Source organism: Eublepharis macularius, chromosome 2 (genome assembly GCF_028583425.1).
Source record: "Eublepharis macularius isolate TG4126 chromosome 2, MPM_Emac_v1.0, whole genome shotgun sequence".
NCBI classification, from domain to species: domain Eukaryota; kingdom Metazoa; phylum Chordata; class Lepidosauria; order Squamata; family Eublepharidae; genus Eublepharis; species Eublepharis macularius.
In genome coordinates, this window is record NC_072791.1 from 172721316 (window position 1) to 172740312 (window position 18997).

At 39.0% G+C, this 18997-nt stretch overlaps 1 protein-coding gene across 1 annotated transcript in view; it reads right to left on the reverse strand.

The window, feature by feature from the left end:
- Window positions 1-1594: 1594 nt before the first annotated feature.
- The window catches only part of NCKAP5 (NCK associated protein 5), a 526585-nt gene continuing 509182 nt past the window's right edge, over window positions 1595-18997 (reverse strand). Inside the window, exon 19 of the mRNA XM_054970102.1 lies at window positions 1595-3002. Within this exon, the coding sequence (XP_054826077.1) occupies window positions 2721-3002 (282 nt within the window). The 3' untranslated portion in view covers window positions 1595-2720. The remainder of the gene's footprint in view (window positions 3003-18997) is intronic.

Sequence of the window (18997 nt, forward strand, 5' to 3'; positions counted from 1 at the left end):
AAACCTCGCTATACTCACGCAAAGCCGGTCGCTGCCAGCAGCAATCAAAGGCATGGGGAAAGACATGCCCATCTCTCAAGTAGGCGCCCACTGGCCCCGTGAAGGCAGCGTACGTGTCCTCGGGGGAGATTTGCTACGGCCTTCCCTCTGGCTGGAAAGGGGCCCGTGGCCTTACCAGAACAGACCGCGCACGCTCTCCCTCCCCGCTCCGCACCGTCTTGGCGGGAAACACACAGAAAGTAGGCAAGCGAAGCCAATAGCGCCCCGACCGGGAGAGGTTCTGAGCGCACCGCCGCTTTTTACTGCGGCGCTTGCATCGTGCTTGGAGGGCCGCTTTAATCGCTAAGCTCCCGCTTGAAATGGCACACCTTCACCCCCCCCCCGCTCTCCCCGGCTCCTCCTTAGCGCGCGCACGCCTGCCGCCCGCTTCTCTCGCGCTCTCGGCCCGCCGGCAGGCCACCAGCGCCCCCTTTTCTTACACCGACTCCTTTCGCCTTAATGTCTGGAGTCCCTCGAAGGCGCCTCTGCTATAGCCAGCGCGGTCTTCTCCAGCCGGAGAGCCCGGAGAAACGAACCGCCCACCAGGGGCGGAAAATGTGACCCTGAAGCAAAGGAGGAGGGGGCGCCTCAAGCTCTACACGTTCACGCTGCGGAGCAGAGGAGGGGTCCTAGGGGCTGGTCTTCCTGGGAACCTGGCAAAAAAGCCATACCCTCCAGGAGAAAGGGGTGCCTAGAGATAACGAGAAGGCAATACGGACAGAATAAAGATGATCCAGGGCACGAGGCGACTCGGGGCTCCGACCTTTTCCTGTGGACTCCAATTTATTACGGAAGTCCTTCGCTTCGCCCAGAGTCTGCTCCCTGCCTGGCAAGCTGTTACATTACGGCTCATCCCCACCCCCTTGATGACTTTCTACAGCCTCCTCTCTCAGGAGCCGACACACTCTTGGCTTTTCATCACTCACCATCTTGTCTCACAGAGAGAGCAAGAGCGGGTTGAATTAAGCTGAAATTACTTTTTAGTTGCCATGTAGCACATTCATTTGACAGATTTGTATCCTATCTGTCCACATATAATTCATGGTGCATACAAGGCTACTTGATCGGAGAAGGGGAACAGCTTGAGTATTATCATCACACATGTATACATTACCATGTTTCTGCTTCCCTTTCTACGGAAATACTGCTAGATTTAGTTCGTTCTGTTTCTTTGGATTTTATACAAAACCCATACTAAGACCTTAATGCCCTCACCTGGATGGCTCAGCTGGCCTTATCTTGTCAGATCTCGGAAGCTATGCAGAGACAGTCCTGGTTAGTACTTGAATGGGAGAGCACCAGGGAAGATCAGGGTTGCTTTGTAGGGGCAGGCAATGGCAAACCACTTATGTTAGTTTCTTTCCTTGAAAACCCCAGTAGGAGTTGTCATAAGTTGCTGTGACTTGACAGCACTTCTCTCTCTCTCTCTCTCTCTCTCTCTCTCTCACACACACACACACACACACACACCCTTAACAATACCACTAGGTAGCAGCTACCAAATGAACTCCCTTTACAAAATATTTATTGATGCGCATATAGCTCATTGTTTTGATAGCAGGATGTGATATGACTTTTATTCAGAAACAAAATGCAAAAGAAATTTCATAGAAGTCGACAATGAAATTCCACTTCAACATTACTTAAAACAACATGAAATGTAACATTGCACAAATGTTTTAACAAAGTAACAGTGATAATACAATATCATATGGACCAAACGAAGAGGAAAAGGCATATGCTACAGAGAGTATCCCAAATATATCTAGCTTACAGATTGCTGTACAAAAGTTGTTATAAATACTCCACATCTAGAAAAAATACACTCCGTCTTTGAAATAGACTCTTCCCTTACATATAAACAATCTTTGTAGAAAAAAGCCCACACATTTGTTTGCTAGCACCAACTTTTTCTTAATTTTTTAAAGAGTGAATTACAAATCTAAATTGCTTATATTTTATGGTTCCCAGATTAACAGAATTCAAATGGAATAAGATCAAAGGAAAATCAATACAACACATATTCATGGTAGATAAATGGGAAGCTTGGAAAGGGCTTCGCTTGGAAGGTTTGTCCAAGTTACATGAACAGAAATATAAGGAAACTTGATTTCAAAATTCACATACACGTGCACAGATACACTCTGTGTGTGTGAAAAATTGCATGTTGTAATACATGGTTCCAGGAGATTCATTATAGATAATTTGGCAAGCTCAAGTATGTGTTACTAGTGTTTCTGCATACAGTTGTAAGACTAGAATGTTTATAAATTTTTTTGTACAAAAAAGATCACTAACTTTGTTAATATTAACACCAATATTTAAAATTAGAAATCTGTCATTTCAATAGCATGGCACCAATGTAGTATTTATTGCTGTCATGTTTTCTACAAATATAATTTTCTCTGCCACTGTGAACTTTTTACAACTTCTGTACAAGTATTCATAAAAGTGCAAAGTTAAGACATTTTTTAAAAATAAAAAGGTAGCAACTGTGTTGTCCATGTTGAATGTTCAGTCTTTCAATTAAAACTCGGGACTCTCTCTTTGTTATTGCTCTATATGAATATATCCAGATATATCGTACGTCAGTCTTAGCAAATATTTTCAGCAACTCTTCCTTATCTAGTTAGTCCTTCCATTCCTTAAGTGCTCAACTCAAAGCTCAAGGTAGACTGTCTTTATACATCATTCGAGCCTTGGCTTGCACAGGATGAGAAGCTATCATATAAAGAATCACTCAAAGATTCTAAGTGGTCTGTACCATGCCGGCTGGAACTATTTAGAGAAACTTCTTCATTCATTCCATTTTCTTCTTTTTGTCCTTCAATCTTGTTCAGACTGTTCTTCTCTTTTTCCAATAAAATGCTGCTACTGCGGTTCAATTTATTGAGAGACTCCAGGGAAATTTTAGATAGCCTCTTCTCTGAATCTTCCTTTGTTTCCTCAGGTTGCTTCAATTTCTGCAACAATTTAAGAGGGAGGGGGAGAATTAGAGAGAGACTACTTACAGAAACAAAAATACTTATCCAAACTGTAAATAGTCAATTTCTGCCTGTCCAAGCTTCACAGTAGTAAAGGGGTATATTGTTAAATGCTTCGGAGTTTAATCCTCCATTATAACTAAATGCAGTAATAAAGTCCGTTTTGGGATAAATCCTAGCTTTAATGATTCTGCTCAGACGAAGAGGACTCAATTTGCAAAACAATTAAGTGCCATTTACATTTTAAGCAGCAGATTTTGAAATTTGTACGTGCAAAGTATCTTCAGGCTCTCGGGAGTAATTTTTATTATTCAGGAAATATTATTTAAGGACAAGTGATATTGGTTAAGGAGGCTAACTATTATTTACTTTACTTGGTCTGCACCCTATCCTGAAGGCTCAAGGTGGGCATAATTACAGAAGACGTACGTAATGAAATAAAAATCAAGTGAGCTGTGCTTCAGCACTAATGGAATCAGTGGGACATAAGAACACCAGCAAACCTCATATGTTTCAATTCCTAACTTTGTCTGAATTGTACCCATTCCATTTTGGACGGGTCATTTGCTAGCTAGTGCCTTCCCTCCCCTTATTTCTTTGTTTGCTGGAGCAGCCGAGAATCATGCAAGCTGGAGATGCTTACAAGGTCTAATATACTAGCAGAGCAGTCCTAAACAGAGTTAACTGACTTCAATGAACTTAGAAAAGGGTAACACCATTTTGGACTGCACTGTTTATACAGAAGAAGAGTAGCATATATCAACGTATCTATGAAAATAATTTTGCTATCCAGTTGATGAATTAATAAAGTATCAATTTTTACAGGCCATGTATTTAGAATCTTAGTAGGACCTGGCATACAGAAGGACCCCAAAACATACTTCATGGATTTAATGCAAACATCTATTCTGTTCAATGCCAACAATGACATTTGTTTTTTAAAAAAATCACCACCCCTCACATCTTGCATGTGTAAGCCTATTGATTTTCATGAACTACCGTCTCTCTAATAGAAATGAAAGCAACAAGAGAGGAAATTACAGGGAGCTGATCCAATCCCCAGAGAACAGAATCAATCAGATATTGGCTAGGTCTACTTTCAGAAGTGTTATAATCTGTGGAAATTACACAAAATGAAGCGCTGGACCAATGTATTGGCATACTATATTAAAAATGCACAGTTGGATTGTACAAAACCAATGTAACCTTCGTTTGCAGAAGACTTTTTATCCGTTGTTTTTTGGGAGGAGCTCAATAAAAAATGACCAGGTTTTCTCAGACAGCTTTTCTATGCTTTTTATCTTATGATTCCATCTCATGTTCCAGGTAATATCATCAAAGAAATATAACATTGACTATATTAAGGGCTTCAGAGATATCACAAGGTTTTTGGAACATCCATTGTTAAATGAGGTGTGCTATTCACATAGTAAAAGCACACTCATTCCTCATTTTCAGTATTAGTGCCAAGCAGAAATGAATGGATCAATAAACTATTGGCAGTCCAAGAACAAACACTGTTACTTTGTGTTTAGATGGCAAGTGAAATGGCTGATTTAGGATCATCCAAAGTATAGCACTGAAAATGTAATACATAGCATATCAAAGAAGAAAAGGAACTGCAACAAAGGAATGCTTTGAAGATTAGGATATTCAGCTCTGGAAGCTTTATGCTTCTCTTTGGATCCATTAGTAAATCCAGATTCAACATACATTTCATGGCTTGTATTATTATGTGTGCCACTTTGGAATGAGACACAAAACTGCACTTGTTAAACATAATGCAATACTTTTTTTGGGGGGGGGGGAATGATGTTCTCCTGTTCACTGCTCAATCTGCAAAACACCTAGGTCTGATTTTTTTTTAATTTAAAGTGCATTTACCCCACTAAATTCAAACATTGTCTTGATCATGATATTGTCTAAAAGCAGAAATGACTATATATCTTCTTGTACTACTTCTATTTTGTGTTTCCCTATTTAGACTTTAGTACTTTTCTGTTCTGTCATGAAATTCCACTGTTAAGCAGGACAAACCAGTTGATTGCAACCATCCTTTACTCGAAATAAACTCTATTGAAATCAGTTGGCTTCCAACTAACAACCATGATCTAGCAAAGCTACACACAAATGCAAGCTCTTCCCTGTTCCTTCTGATTGGATCTCTGGGAGATTGGAAGAATCCCATGGCCACTTCAAGTCTCTTCCTGTTGACATGCCCCTTCCCCTCAACCCCCCAAGGGTGCCAATTACAAACTGTGTAGTCACTGACTGCCACCAGTCATAATCTAACACTTTGTGTTTTTTCATTGCTGTTTATAGGTTCTGCCTAGTTGCTGCTCCTCCTGCTCCACTTTCACAAGCAAGTATGAGTGAGCTCTATTACAACTTTTGCAATTTTGAGCTATCGTGCTCCAAGGACAAGCTTCTCTGGTGCCCCTCTCTGTTACCATACTTTTGACAGCAAGAACAAACAGGTGTGACAAAGATCAGACTTAGGAAGTTCAAAATATAAGGAAGTTTAGTAAATGAATACAAGAATACATATGTTCTGTTTAAAGTTTTCAGGCAGAGCAGGGTAGAAAGAAAAGGTGAGAACAATCAGTCCTCTTTCTCTTTCCTTAGGTACTTCCTAAATTATGTTTGATTTAGGAGTGTAGCTTCACTTGCAGTAAGTTACAGTTCATCATTACCTTAGATCGGCTGGTTGGGACTCCTCTCCATTGCTCCCTGCCTCATGGACAAGATGGAGTCCCTAGATGAAAGTCCATCATGCCTTGAGTCAATCCAAAGAGCTGCCCAAAAGAAGAGAGATTCTTTCCTTGTGTACAGGGAATTTATAATCTACTTTGGAGGAGTCTGTCCCCACCTGAGGGTTAGTTGAATCTTCCTAAAAGGAAGAGTTGATTTTCTAACCATTTCGCTGTTAGCAGTGACTGTCCCCTTTTGACAGCATTGTGAAAATTAATAGCTATTTCGGCCAGATGCATTACTAAGAGCAGGTGTGATCAGTGCTGGGAACTTGATAGCTCCTTTCAATTACTCCCTACACTCCCCTGCCGGTTGAATTTGCTGCTGGGCTCCTGAACATGGGCAGAATGAAGTCGCAACAAATGCAATACCGGAATGAATTCCTGGGTAGAACACATTTCTCCACAATGGGAATAATCTGATGAATAACGGAGAGTGAATGACTGCGTGAATGGAAAGAACGAAGAAGAAAGTATTTGTCTTTATGAAGAAAATCTTCTAAGACACTGGATTATGCCCAATGAGCGTAGGATCAAAGAATTATTGTTTTAATCAAATTCTAAATTCAATTGAAAAACACAGCCAAATCATCTATGTCGCATGGAAAAAGTTTTATTGTTTTTCCTATAACAGTAACCTCTAGTGTTTATGCATTGAAACTGGCCTATTCTCAGAATAAATTATTGGAGAACTGCAGCCTTTTGCAAGCTCATACAGACAAAGAAGTCCCACTAATATCTCAGAACATTTTTTAATCTGTCAGGCAACTTGGGGGAGTGACTTTTTCTCAGCCAAAGTTTCAGAATATTCTTTTTAGCTATCAAAATCTCAATCCGAAGAGCAGAATGACCAAGTATCTACTTGGTCATTCAGTACATCTGCATGTATACACTTCAGTCTGCTGAGTTCTTTCCCCCTTTGTAACCCACTGTATGTTGATTTGGAATATTCATTGAGCCACAAGAGCTGCTTTTCAGGGTGCAGAGTTACATGAGCAGGAGAAAAACATGGAACGCTTATGTGCTTGTAGTTCTCTAAAACATGGCATTTAAAAATAGTTCAAACTTTGAATCTTATGAACATTGAGTTACTGGCAATGCAGTTATACACATCTGGCTACCTGTCACTTCAAACAGCTAGTGTGCTGAATTCTAGGCATGGCCTGTACAGAGGCCTGCAGCCCTCTACCCACCAATACAATTTATTCTTGCATGGCAACTACTGATTCTCTCAGTAGTTGCCATATGTAACAAGTGTTGCCATATGTAACAATTTGCTTTGTTCGATACTATCCTATAACAATTTGCCCTGTTTTAAAAACCTTTGCCTATGGATTTTTAGTTCATCTCCTCCTTACTTTACCTTAAACTTATACCCCAGGAGGGCCTGGTCCCAATAAATACTCCTTATATTTCCATTAACCCAGAGCTTAGGTGTTCTCTACTTATACCTTGAGAACATCTTCCTTTGCTTGAGAACACCTTCCCTTTTTTGTGTGACCTATATGTTGCTGCCTCCCTGAAAGGTTTTCACTGCCACCAAAGGCTTCCACATTAGATCTCTTCTGCTTAACTGGAAGGCTCTGTTGTGTGATAGAATGCTCAGCACATGAAGGCGGTTGTGAGGTAAATAAATAAGTAAGAAACCCAGGAGCAGCTAAAAGCATTTAATAAACAAGCTTACATTTGTCTGGTCAGCAAGGCAGCAATCCTGTACCTGCTTATTTATGCCTTCTCTCCCCAGAAGTCAACTGGCTTCCATACAGATGATTTGTCTTGTTGGTCTTTAAGGTGATGCTGGGCTTGAACCTTGCTCATCTACTGCAAACCAATATGACTACACACCTGAAACGCTGCACCTAAAAATACCTTCACAGGATACCCATTTGCAGATACCACCGTGCGAATGGGCAAAATCAATAACTATCTCCCACCTTATGGAATAGCCTGCCCAAAGAGTTCAGGAAAGCTCTCACTCTCTCACCTTTCCACAACTATGCAAAATTGAATTATTCAGAAAGGCTTTTTACTCAAGCAGTTATGGCTGTGATATAAGAAAATGGTTCAGATAGATGGACTGGTAAAGAGACAGAGACTGTAGACTATACTACTGGGTACTCCTACTGTGTAGTTTATGTCCTTTAATATGTCACATTCAAATTACTTATGTCTTGTTTTCAGCAATGTTTCATCTTTACATTTCTGTATTCGACTCCATGCTTCTTTTCAAATTTCTGCAATGCATACCCTATTGTATGAATCTCAGTGAGAAAGGGTAACTATAAATAACAATAAATAGATAAATATTATTTTACATATGCATCAATGGAAGATATTTCCAAATGGAGACTCAAAGAAATTGTGTTTGTGGCATTCCAGAAACCTGATAACAGATCTTTGGAAAATGGCTACAAAATGAGGCCACGGAGCTTTCACCTTTAGCCTGAACTGATAGGCAGAGCGACTCAAAAGCAAAGACATAATTCTGTCAATTGATTCAAATGTTTGGGAATCCCTTGTTTCTATCTGCAGTAATAGTACAACATTTCAATTAGCAATTTAATATTAGATAATAAAATATAAATATGGAAATTATAAATGAGGGGGAATGTACAGGTCAGATTTTATGATGTTAAATCAATGAACCAAATTAAGCCAAAATGTCCAGTAGTGAAAACAATTAACAGGGGATTTAAATGTTTAATCCAAAGTCAATGGGAGTTTACTTGCCGCCTCTAATGAGTTTTGGATTAAGTCATACTGCCATCAACAGCTCTTTAATGTTGTTAAAGGCAATACTCTTCCTGAGATAAAAGTACTAATATTAATTAAATTAATATTAAAGGAAGTTGCTGAAAGGCACAGAAGTGATTTATATGACTCTACATCACATTTCTATCTAATTGTAAGTGAAAACTCCAAACCAGTATCTGGGAACAGTGGTGGAATGGATGGACATAAAAAAGCTAAAACAATCCGGAAAAGATGGCAGTGGGTGGTAGTAAGCAGCAACATGAATGACCCATGGCAGATGTTCTACATTCATTCATTGGACAGGGTTGCATCACATTTGAAAATGCAAGCATGGGGATACTCTAGGATTTATCACTGCTACTGGGTTGACAGGGGGCAATGAAGCCAGAAATTCCTTTAACCACCTTCAGTAAGTTTCCCAGCTGTGGCCCTTTATAGACATGAAAGATAAGACTGTGGTTACTTGTGTCTTGGTGACAATTCTAACATGCTTTGAGTGGGGCTGCCTGTAAAGGGCATTTAAAAACTGCAGCTGGTTCAAAATGCAGCTACCAAATTGTTGGTTGTGGTGTGTGACTCCTGTTTCCTTTCATCTACACTGACTGCTGTTGTTTCTGGGCCTAACTTAAATAGCTTTTTGTCACATTTAAAGCCCTAGCGTAGTGTGAAGTAACTCAAGTGCTGCCTTCTGCTATGTAGTCTGACCTCAGCCCTGAGGTTATGTTTGGAGGTCTTTCTCCATCTAACGTAAAGGAGGTTTATGAAAAACTGGCATTAGTGATTTTTAAAATATTTTTTTAACAGTATACTATATTTATATTATTTTAAATTTTAAATTTATTGGAGCCTGTTCTGGCAATCTGTATCAGAATGAAAGGGTGGCAAGGTAGCACAGAAATGCTTTCCATAAATATTTTACAGAGTTGGGGAAGAGGAAATGTGGACCAGGGAAACTGGGAATTCTTCCTTTTACATTTGTGTTTTAGAATACAATAAACTGAAAGGCATTTAAGTCACACACTTAAAATGGTATGTGCACACTTAAAAAGGTAAAATTTTAATATGATCACATGTATCATACAAGTATCATTTTGAGAAACCCATGATTGGCTGTTACTCCCTGTTGAGTGTATAATTGATTACAAACCATGTCTGAATCGGTTCTTAATTGGACACCTCTCAGAGAATCTGAGTTTTCTTATTGCAGCAACACAAATATAAATGTTAGTGCTGGAATGGAAAACGTACAATATTTGGGTGTCCCTCTTTGAATTGTTGTCCATGTACTATTTTTGATAATGCGTAATTTTTCAGTTCTGGAATTCTGTGACCTTGGAAATATTTTCTAATTATCATATACACTGGAAGGGTTAGAAACTGGACTATGAAATATTGCTGCTGATGTATTCACTAGCCAGATAATAGATGAGGACCTCCCTTTATCTTAATCTTCAAGATAACTTTATTTGTGAAATAGATTAACACCTGCATCTCACCCACTGCTGGCGCCAGGGTTTCTGGCACCTGCGCCCAGCTGGGGGAGTGTGGCGGTGGCAGCGGTGGCGGCAGCACGGGGCTGGCTGCAGCAGCTGCGGCCCAGCCACGCCAGCTCCGCAGCACGCTCCTCCACCCCCGACACCCCCTCCGGCACCCCTCCAGTGCCCTCACACCCTGAGGCCACCGCCTACCTGGCCTCAATGGGCGTGCCGGCCGTCATCTCACTGCCAAGAGGCTAAGATGTTATGCAATACAATTCTTAACATACATGGGCAAAACATAAGGTTATTAAAAGGATATTAATAAGTATAAAAATAAACTCAACTATACTTCGACCTCCTTCCAGATATATTCTGAATAAAGACTAATGATAGTAAACTGCCTATATCTTACATTAATAAAGTAAAACAAGTATTGCTTTTTATAGACCCCAGAAGCACATACTTGTATAAGAAGTGTGGTTCATTTAAATTGTTGCTTTGTTCTTTATTCACTTTTTTCTTCTGCTTCCCCGCTGTTTCTGTCAAATTTTCTTTTCTACATATTCTGAATCCTTCAAAAAGCCCCTTTTCATGAAAACGGCAGTATTTTATTTACTAAGACAAAGATTAGGAGTGCCTACAATAAATTTGCCCATTTTGTAAAAGCTATTATTACCTCTTACAACTTTGGTATTAGTTGGAAGATTTCTATTGGTCCTAAAAGAGCAGCTGGATACATGTATGGGACTATCCTGAATACCAAATACAGAAATATTTTCATAGATGGTAAGAACTGTGGGGGCCCAGTATGAAAATAAAACAACTAACATCAGAAGCTTACAATTACAAACGAGATATATAAATGCTTCCCATTGTCATCATAATGCATCCATATTAACCAGTGATATTAGCTCAAAGGAAGCAGAGTTTGGCTCAGAACTTGTGCTCATGTTTAAATCATTTTACTAATGCACTTTTAGTGTGAATCAGTATCTTTTCTTGCTGATAAGGGCCATTCTGCAGGATATCAGATATATATTGTATCCTGGGGAATTGGATGGCTCAGGGATTTGGTAATGGTATATGGAGCCTTTAACCTCTAGGTCATTGGTTCAGATTAAATCTGGCCTACCCAAGTGACTGAAAATCATTACTATCAGAGCTTGTTGGACGCACCTTAACTCCAGTTGCTTAGTTTATTTGCAGAGTATTCACATCATCATTGCAAGGGAAAGGAAAGGGGGTGGTGTGGGGTGGAAACATCCACTACTGTTATAATGTTAAAAGTATGGGGTGAATTCTGTGTCACAGCACAGAGATACCCTTAGTTTGACTGTATCCTTCAGAGTTTAACAGAAACCAAAGCAGTGTTATAACACAGACTTTTATGTATTACGTAACAAATATGCTGTTGTCAATGTGTGCAATGTTTTATTTTTAAAGTACAATGTTCTGTGGTCTACTGAATGGGATCCTGCTGTGGTGGTTCTTACATTAATATTATTTTGTTTTTGTAAACAGTCCCATTGCTCAAAGTTGGTTTATTTATTTATCTCCTTCATTTGTACTCCACCTCTCTCTCCAATGGGGACCCCCAAACCATTCTCCACTCCTTTATTTTATCCTCACTACAACCCTGTGAGGTTAGTTAGGCTGTATATGTGATTGGCCCCAGATCAGCCAGTGGAACTTCCATGGAAGAGTCAGGATTTGAACCTGGATCTCCCAGATTCCAGACTGATACTGGTTGGGTTACAATATTTAAAAATATTTAAAAGGCAGGAAAACAGCAAGATCCCTTCCTGATCGTGTGGATTCAATCTCTGGATCCCTGGAGAGAGGTTAATCCCTATAAGACTGACTTAATCTCCTATAGCTGATATGCTTCAATCCATGCATAAACCCTGAAGAGCTATCCAAGAAGGGAACGGGACTGGAGGTGGGGAAGAGGGCTCCACTGAGTCCGTTGGTGATTCTCCTACATGGATACAGCAGCACCTGTAGATCGTCATAGGCAGAGTTACGGCATACCCTCATAAGCACCCTGAAGTCAATGGCTTGGATGTAATGCTACTTAGGATAGCACTGTGGGTTTGTTTTCCCAAAGCAATAGGATTGGAAAGATGGTCTATATGTTCTTAGATGGTGCATGCTGCATGGGTGTTTAACAGCAACAAACTATTGTAGGAGTCCTTTCTGCTTATATAAACAATCCAACATCTCAATTTTCTGCTTTTGAAGATGTTTTTACTTGTTTTATACACTTTCATCACCACTGTGCACAGAAGGTCCATCTCAATTCAGAATATGCAGGAACTGATAGTTCAGTTATAGGACTGAAATATATCTTACTGTTCACTTTAGTTAAACAGCACTTTAAGATGAAAAAAATACAGTTGCTATCAAGAAATTAAGTCTTCTTTTGTCTCACATGCCCACAGCAATTGGTTTTTAAATTAAACCAGAAAAATGAAATGAGCCCTGTTCTTAGCAAAATACATCTGCAAAATGATACTTTGCAAAAAGAAAAAAAAAAACCTAACCAAATTGCTATGGGAGTTAAATACAGATCAACAAAATTGATACTTAATTGTATACGTCAATGTCTTTCATTTCATACCTAATCCCTAATCAGAAGTACCAAGTATTCTTTGCTTTTGATTATAAAAAAATTAAAATCTCACTAAGAAATGGAACAATTTGAAAGTGTTTTTTAACATGTTCCAAGTGGCAATTTACCCAGCCTTTGCTTATCCAAGGTCATATTGATCTCATAATCTATATCGTTTATCATCTTAAATTTAATATTTCATCAGTGCTAGACATTTTCTAGTCATTACTAAAGCTACTTAACATTTATGACACAAAGTAACTAATGGGATACTATGTAAATTATTGTACTTAAATGCCTTTCATTATGAGTTACTTTGTGCAGAGCTGAATATCCTTCTATATATTTTCATAAATAAATGCAAATTTCATATTGTTAAAAGAGTGAGGACACTGGAGTGCAATCAAACAGTAACATAAATCAGACACAGTTCTGATAATGTAACTGGTGCTCATCTATAGAGTGCATTCTCTATGGGTGATCTCAGACAGTTTGTGTGTGGCAAAGGGATCAGTTAAAAAAGGTTCATTTGGGCTTTGAGCTGGGACAAGCAGTTTTCTAACTGCTGAAAGCTAAAGATGCAACCAACCTAGCAGTTTTTTAAAGAAATGTGCTACCAAAAAAAAACAACCTCACATGTGCCATTTGTACTGCACCTTATGACCCGTTGTTACTCTTTAGCATTATATTTTCAGGTTATTTTTCTTCTATTGTGTAAAAGGTTTTACTTTACTAAAGAACTGAAATTTTTTTCAACAATTGTTCTGTCTGGAAGTTGTGTACTGCTGTTCTTCCTACAGATTGCTATGCTTCCACCTTCTTCATAATTAGCAGGTATCTTGATAATTTTGTCTGCTCTTTTAAGAATTGGCTACTCCAATCTTACTTTATTCTTAAGATGCTGTACTAGCATCCAAGCTTTCCTCTGCTGCACGAAGTGTCATCCTTGTGGAATACACCACATCCGCTGCTATCAAATCAGGACTTCCCACCCTAGAGGAAGAATGCTTCAGGCAGGGCAAAGCTCTGCCTCAAGTGGAATGGATCCATAGGAATTATTCCAGAGTCCTTTCTACCACCACTTTTTCTAGTACTGCATCTAATACACAGGAAGGTTATAATTGCATGTATGTAATTGCACAAATTAAAAGTTATTTTTAGAGAGAAAAAATATTTGAAATGCAAGCCTGTGATTTCTACTGAGAGAAATGCATGCAAATAAGAGACATCACAAATTTTGGGACGTGGTTTGAATCTACATCAGCCTTTTAGTCTGGAAGTAATATTGGGTCACCAAGTTTTACAGAGAATCCCGATAGTATATGTTGCCCACTTATTGCATTCTGGTGTTTTCCATTTTGCTTTCTTCTTTTTTTAGACCTAATTAGTTGTGGTTTTTAAAAAATACAATTGCAGTGCCAGTCTGCCTAGTCTGAGGGCAAAGAACCAATGAGGTTTCTTAAGGATACTATCCCTTTAATATTATGTTCTTTCGTTTTACATTTGCTTCTGTATTTCTGCTTAATTAGTTACTTCCTACTAATGTGTAGTTGCCATGACAATCCTTAAACGAGAACTGATAAGGACTGGTTAACACGGAAAGGGAGGCTTTAAGTACAGCTTTTTTCCTATGAAGTCTTGGCAATTCTTCTTTTAAAAATTGTAATTGTGTGAATTATAATAATGAAAAAGAAAATAAACAATTGCTTTGACGGCAAAAGTGGGGGGGGGGCACTAATTACAACCCCACCTCCGGTCCAGGGAACAAGAAGTGATATTTACGGATGATTAGAGAATGGTAATGACAACTACATGTGAGTAGGAAGAAACTAAGGCGAAAGCAGCTTTTTAAATGAGGACAAAATTTTACAAAGCAACAATTTCAAGAGGAAATGGAACTTTTGCTCAGAGTTACTCACTTCTAGTAAAAAATGGGACCTGCCCTGCAAAGACAGGAACTGCTGGTTCTTATGGACTGTCTAAAATCATGTTTTTAATTCTACTTACAGCCAATGTGGAAGGAGCCATGAAGGAAAAGTGAGGGAGAAAACAGAGAACTTAAATGCATACGGGAGCTTCTCAGGACACAACCAGAGCGACAGACTCTTGCGGGATGTGCAGAGCCCACCGCCCCCTGAAATTTTATTTTGCTTGCCTTAAAGTTCTTCAGATGTTTGCTCAAGCAGGAACCTCCAAATCCCTCAAAATCTAACTTTAGGCAAAATCTTGTGGCAACTCTAAGCAATAGTTTTTCAATTGTAGAGTTTCCAGATCTCATTTAACCAAATGAAAGAAAATGTACGGTGGATAAGTAAAGCTCCACAGTGAAAATAGTTGTAAAATCACCTCCTGGAAACTACAAAGGTGAGCACAGTAACTGCATGACCCCTGTTATATTACAGCAGAGCTAAAAATGTAATGTTTGAACTTTCCCCTCCTTTAAAGCATAACCTTAAATAATAAGTAAAGCCTTTCTCCCTCTTATATATTGTTAGAAGCCTTCATCTATTTTCTGGACTGACAGTAAAATAATTTTTGAAATAATGAATCATTTTTCTCTTTCCTGCTTGAACAGAAATCCCATGATTATTTTGCTGAAGCAGACAATGACCTTCTCAAAGGAACCCCAACACATTCTCAAGATAAATAATGAAAGGGCCTCTCTTGCATGCTTCAAGGAAAAACTGCATTGATATCAAGTGCTTGTGAAATTATCGATCTGTTCATCATTTTTATAAGAAAACAATATACACTCAGCAGAAAGTAATTTACATAAGGTTGTTGCACTTAACGAAAGTCTGACAAGAGAACAACTCTGCTTAATTGTAATTTTAGCTGTAGAGGTTTTTTAAAGACATATTTGGGAAGGGTGAAGGTACATTTGGAGAGAATATATATTTATTGTAAGTAAATTGCATGAGAGAAAAAGAACAATTAATTAACATGAGCTATGAAAGGATCCTACCTGTAGACCTGGACAAAATGGTTATTGATGAATGAATATCTAGCTGTGCAGTCAAGAATGGCAGTGGTATCTTTGAATAATATGAAATTGAGAAGGCCCTGAGTGAATGAGCCTTACATTTTAAAATCAAAATTGCCATAATAAGGTCAGATGGCTTATTATGTAGAGTTCACCTAAGCTTTGTAGAGTTCACCTAAGGTAATGGGTATAAAAACTTTAAAACCTATATCTATCACAGTATGGAACAGCTAAAGTTAAGTACTTCTTTTTGTGTGCAATTCTTCATCATTGTGTCATCATTTTTTATTACTATTTATTATTTGTTACTGTTATACAGTTCTATTAAATCATCTCTACTGTATATTTGTTGTTAAAAGTTATTGCAACTATTACTATTAAATAAATTTTTTTAAAAAAAATAAAGATAAAGATAAGACATTTCTGTCTTGCCTTTTCATCCACTTATGGGGATTCTCAAGGCAACTAACAAGAAAAAATGAAAATAATAAACAGTAACAAAAAAAATTAAAAAACAAAACAAGGATGACTCCTCATTCCTCAGGCAGCCTTAGAAGTATCAGAATGTAAGCAAAACAATAAAGTAATGGTCCATTAAAGTAAAGAAAAATAAGCACAGCATCAAAATCAGCCACAGTACTAACTCATATCAATAGTGTGCTGAATGGTGTATTTAAATAGTCATCTTGCCCAAAGATGTGCAGGAAAAGTGCTATGAGGACCTCCAAAGCCAAGGTGTTCTAGAACCAGAGCATGGCAGCCAAAAAGGCAGTCTTCTCCATGCCCACTCACCTTTTTTCCAACAGCAATAGGGCACAGAACAGCGCTTCCATGGACTGAGCATATGGATAGGTTAATGAGTAGTTAGTCTGCAAGGGTTCTAAACTGTTTAGAGCTCTAAAAACCAAAAACAGAGCTAAACTAGACATGGAGGTGTTCTCCATGAGGCCACCATCACCATTTGAAAACCTAAAACGGGTCCTTTAAAAATGCTGCTAGGCCTCGATCCTGATTGGGCTTGCAGCGCAGCAGAACAAGATACTCTTGTTCCCATCTCCCGTGGCTTTTCAAGTGCCAAAAGAGCCATACACTGTGCTGCTCCCCCAAAAGAATGCCTGGTGCTTACTCTCTTGATGTTTAGCCCCACAGCAAAACATTTTTGTTTGCCTGGCACTGAACTGATGTTTTTTTCATCTTTTATTTAGTTCATATTTGTAGTTCATTTAAAAATAGATATTATGGCTTACAGCCTGCCTTGTCTGATTATGGTTCTGGTTACTTTTATGTTGTTTTCCTGTAGACTGAATGGTTCTCTTGCTGATTCAGTTAGTTTTATTTGGTTTGGGTTTTGTAAGTTTAATTATTTTTATTCTGGGGCCTCCTCAAGCAGTCTTCTGGGGAGGCAGCATATAAATACTTGAAATGAATTAAAAACAAAAAGGCATTTGTGACAGTAGCCAGCTTTCCCAGGAAGCAGTGCCTTTCCTCAGGAAGACTATTTATTTAATACATCACAGCCTTTCACCCCCTTCCTAATTTATGTCTTATTTCCCTTAAGATAATATCTCACAATTGGTATCCTGCTGCACCAGTGGAAGATCAGGTTGTATTCCACATAATCTGAAGTCTCTAAAGTCTCTAGTACCTGGTAGAGGGTAATGACTTCCTGTGCTGGTGACCCTCTCATCTGGGAACTGAACTAGATTTTGCTAGCACATGAACACCAAGAGTGCCATATTTGACCCAGATCTGGGAGGAGTGAGATGGGGGCCTGGGGGAGAGACACAAGCGGCAGATGTGGAAATAGCAGCTTTCCAAGTGGCCGGTATCAGAAGCAATCAGCAGGCTGGGCAAACTGTGCAGAAACTACTCTTTTGCTATGAAAAGCAAGCTGGCTTTTTAATGCATGAAGGGAAATACCTTTTCTTAATGCTCAGTTCAAGGAGCAGGCTTGTCTGCTGGGAGATGTGCATAAAGAAGGGAAGAGAAACCTCTTTAACAAGGCTGCAGATCTTACCCTCAAGAGATGCTCTATCTAAATGGCTTGAAAGCATTTGTACACACTTTCCCTCTAAATATCTGAGAAGCCTTTGCATATAGCTTCAAAATGGTATGATGAAAAGAAGTAAGATCTGTCTAAATCTACTAAATCACCTCCCAGGCCACAAACTAGACAGGCATATAAGCCTCATATATTCTGACAGCCAGAGTTGTACATAATCATCCACGTATATTCTGAGGTTGGGTGGGAGGGGTGTCTTCTCATTAACTGTCTCTAGGGAGTTGCCAGTTTGCATCTGAACGTCTCCTGAGTATCAATGCCATTTGGAGATTTGGCACAAAAGCTACACTGGGGGGGGAGGGGAATAATGCATACAGCAGCAACTTCTTTTTAGCCAGGTACAGCCCTATGTATTGTGGCTCCTGTTCGCCTGTTTACCATAATCTTGTTGTATACCATATACACTGAATATACTATGTAAAAAAATGGACCTTTAATAACAAACTTACACTTAGCTTAGGTTTAAAAAAGAAATAAGAGTTCTTTATTATAGGAACTCCATACTCTGATAGGAAAGATGAAAGATAGATTCCTGTTTACCTATGTAGTCTAAGGATGGGCATGGATTTCAGGACAAGTTCTGCATCCATGGTGCAAGATGGAGAGAAAAAGATAATTGTGTGACAAAGAGAGGAAGAGAAGGATGTCACGAAGAAGAAGTTCTGAGATTAGCACTCTACACATCAAAGGATAGTTCATGGCAGTAAGGAGTAAACAGGTGCCCTGGCCTATCTTTCTAACTTTCTGGTTTGTTCCCTTCTAAAACCCAAGGACAGAGACAGTGTTAAATCCTCCTCTTCCAACATATACAGCAACTAGTAAAGCCATTTTACAGGAGGAAAAGAACAAATAGAAATGCCATGTATTAAAGCTGCGGAGATTCTGGAAGAGTCGAGCACATATGAAAAATGAGATGGGGGGTCCAATACCAATGCAAAATGGACCACACTGTTATAGTAGTGTTCAAAGTAGGGACCAGCACTCACATCTGAGTGCTGGTCTCTAGAAGTGGTGGGGATAAGCCAGCTAATTCTTTTTAAAGAGGAAAGGGATAGGAGTAGTTGATAATTGGAACTGAGGCATTGTTAGTGTAGCAGCCCCAAAATGCAATGGTCTGTCTCCACAAAAATGTCTCTTTAAAGCACAAAGGCACAGAAGAGGCACTGGCCATATATATTTGATGTTATCTTGTATATGGCCTTTTGCCTCCTTTTTGTGACAACTGGAGCAAGCAGAAGGCCAGAGGGAAATTTGAAGAGGGGAGGTACAATGATTGTATTGCCACCTACTCTCAAGAGCATTTAGAAAGGCAAGAGTTAGCTCTGAGGGAGGATCT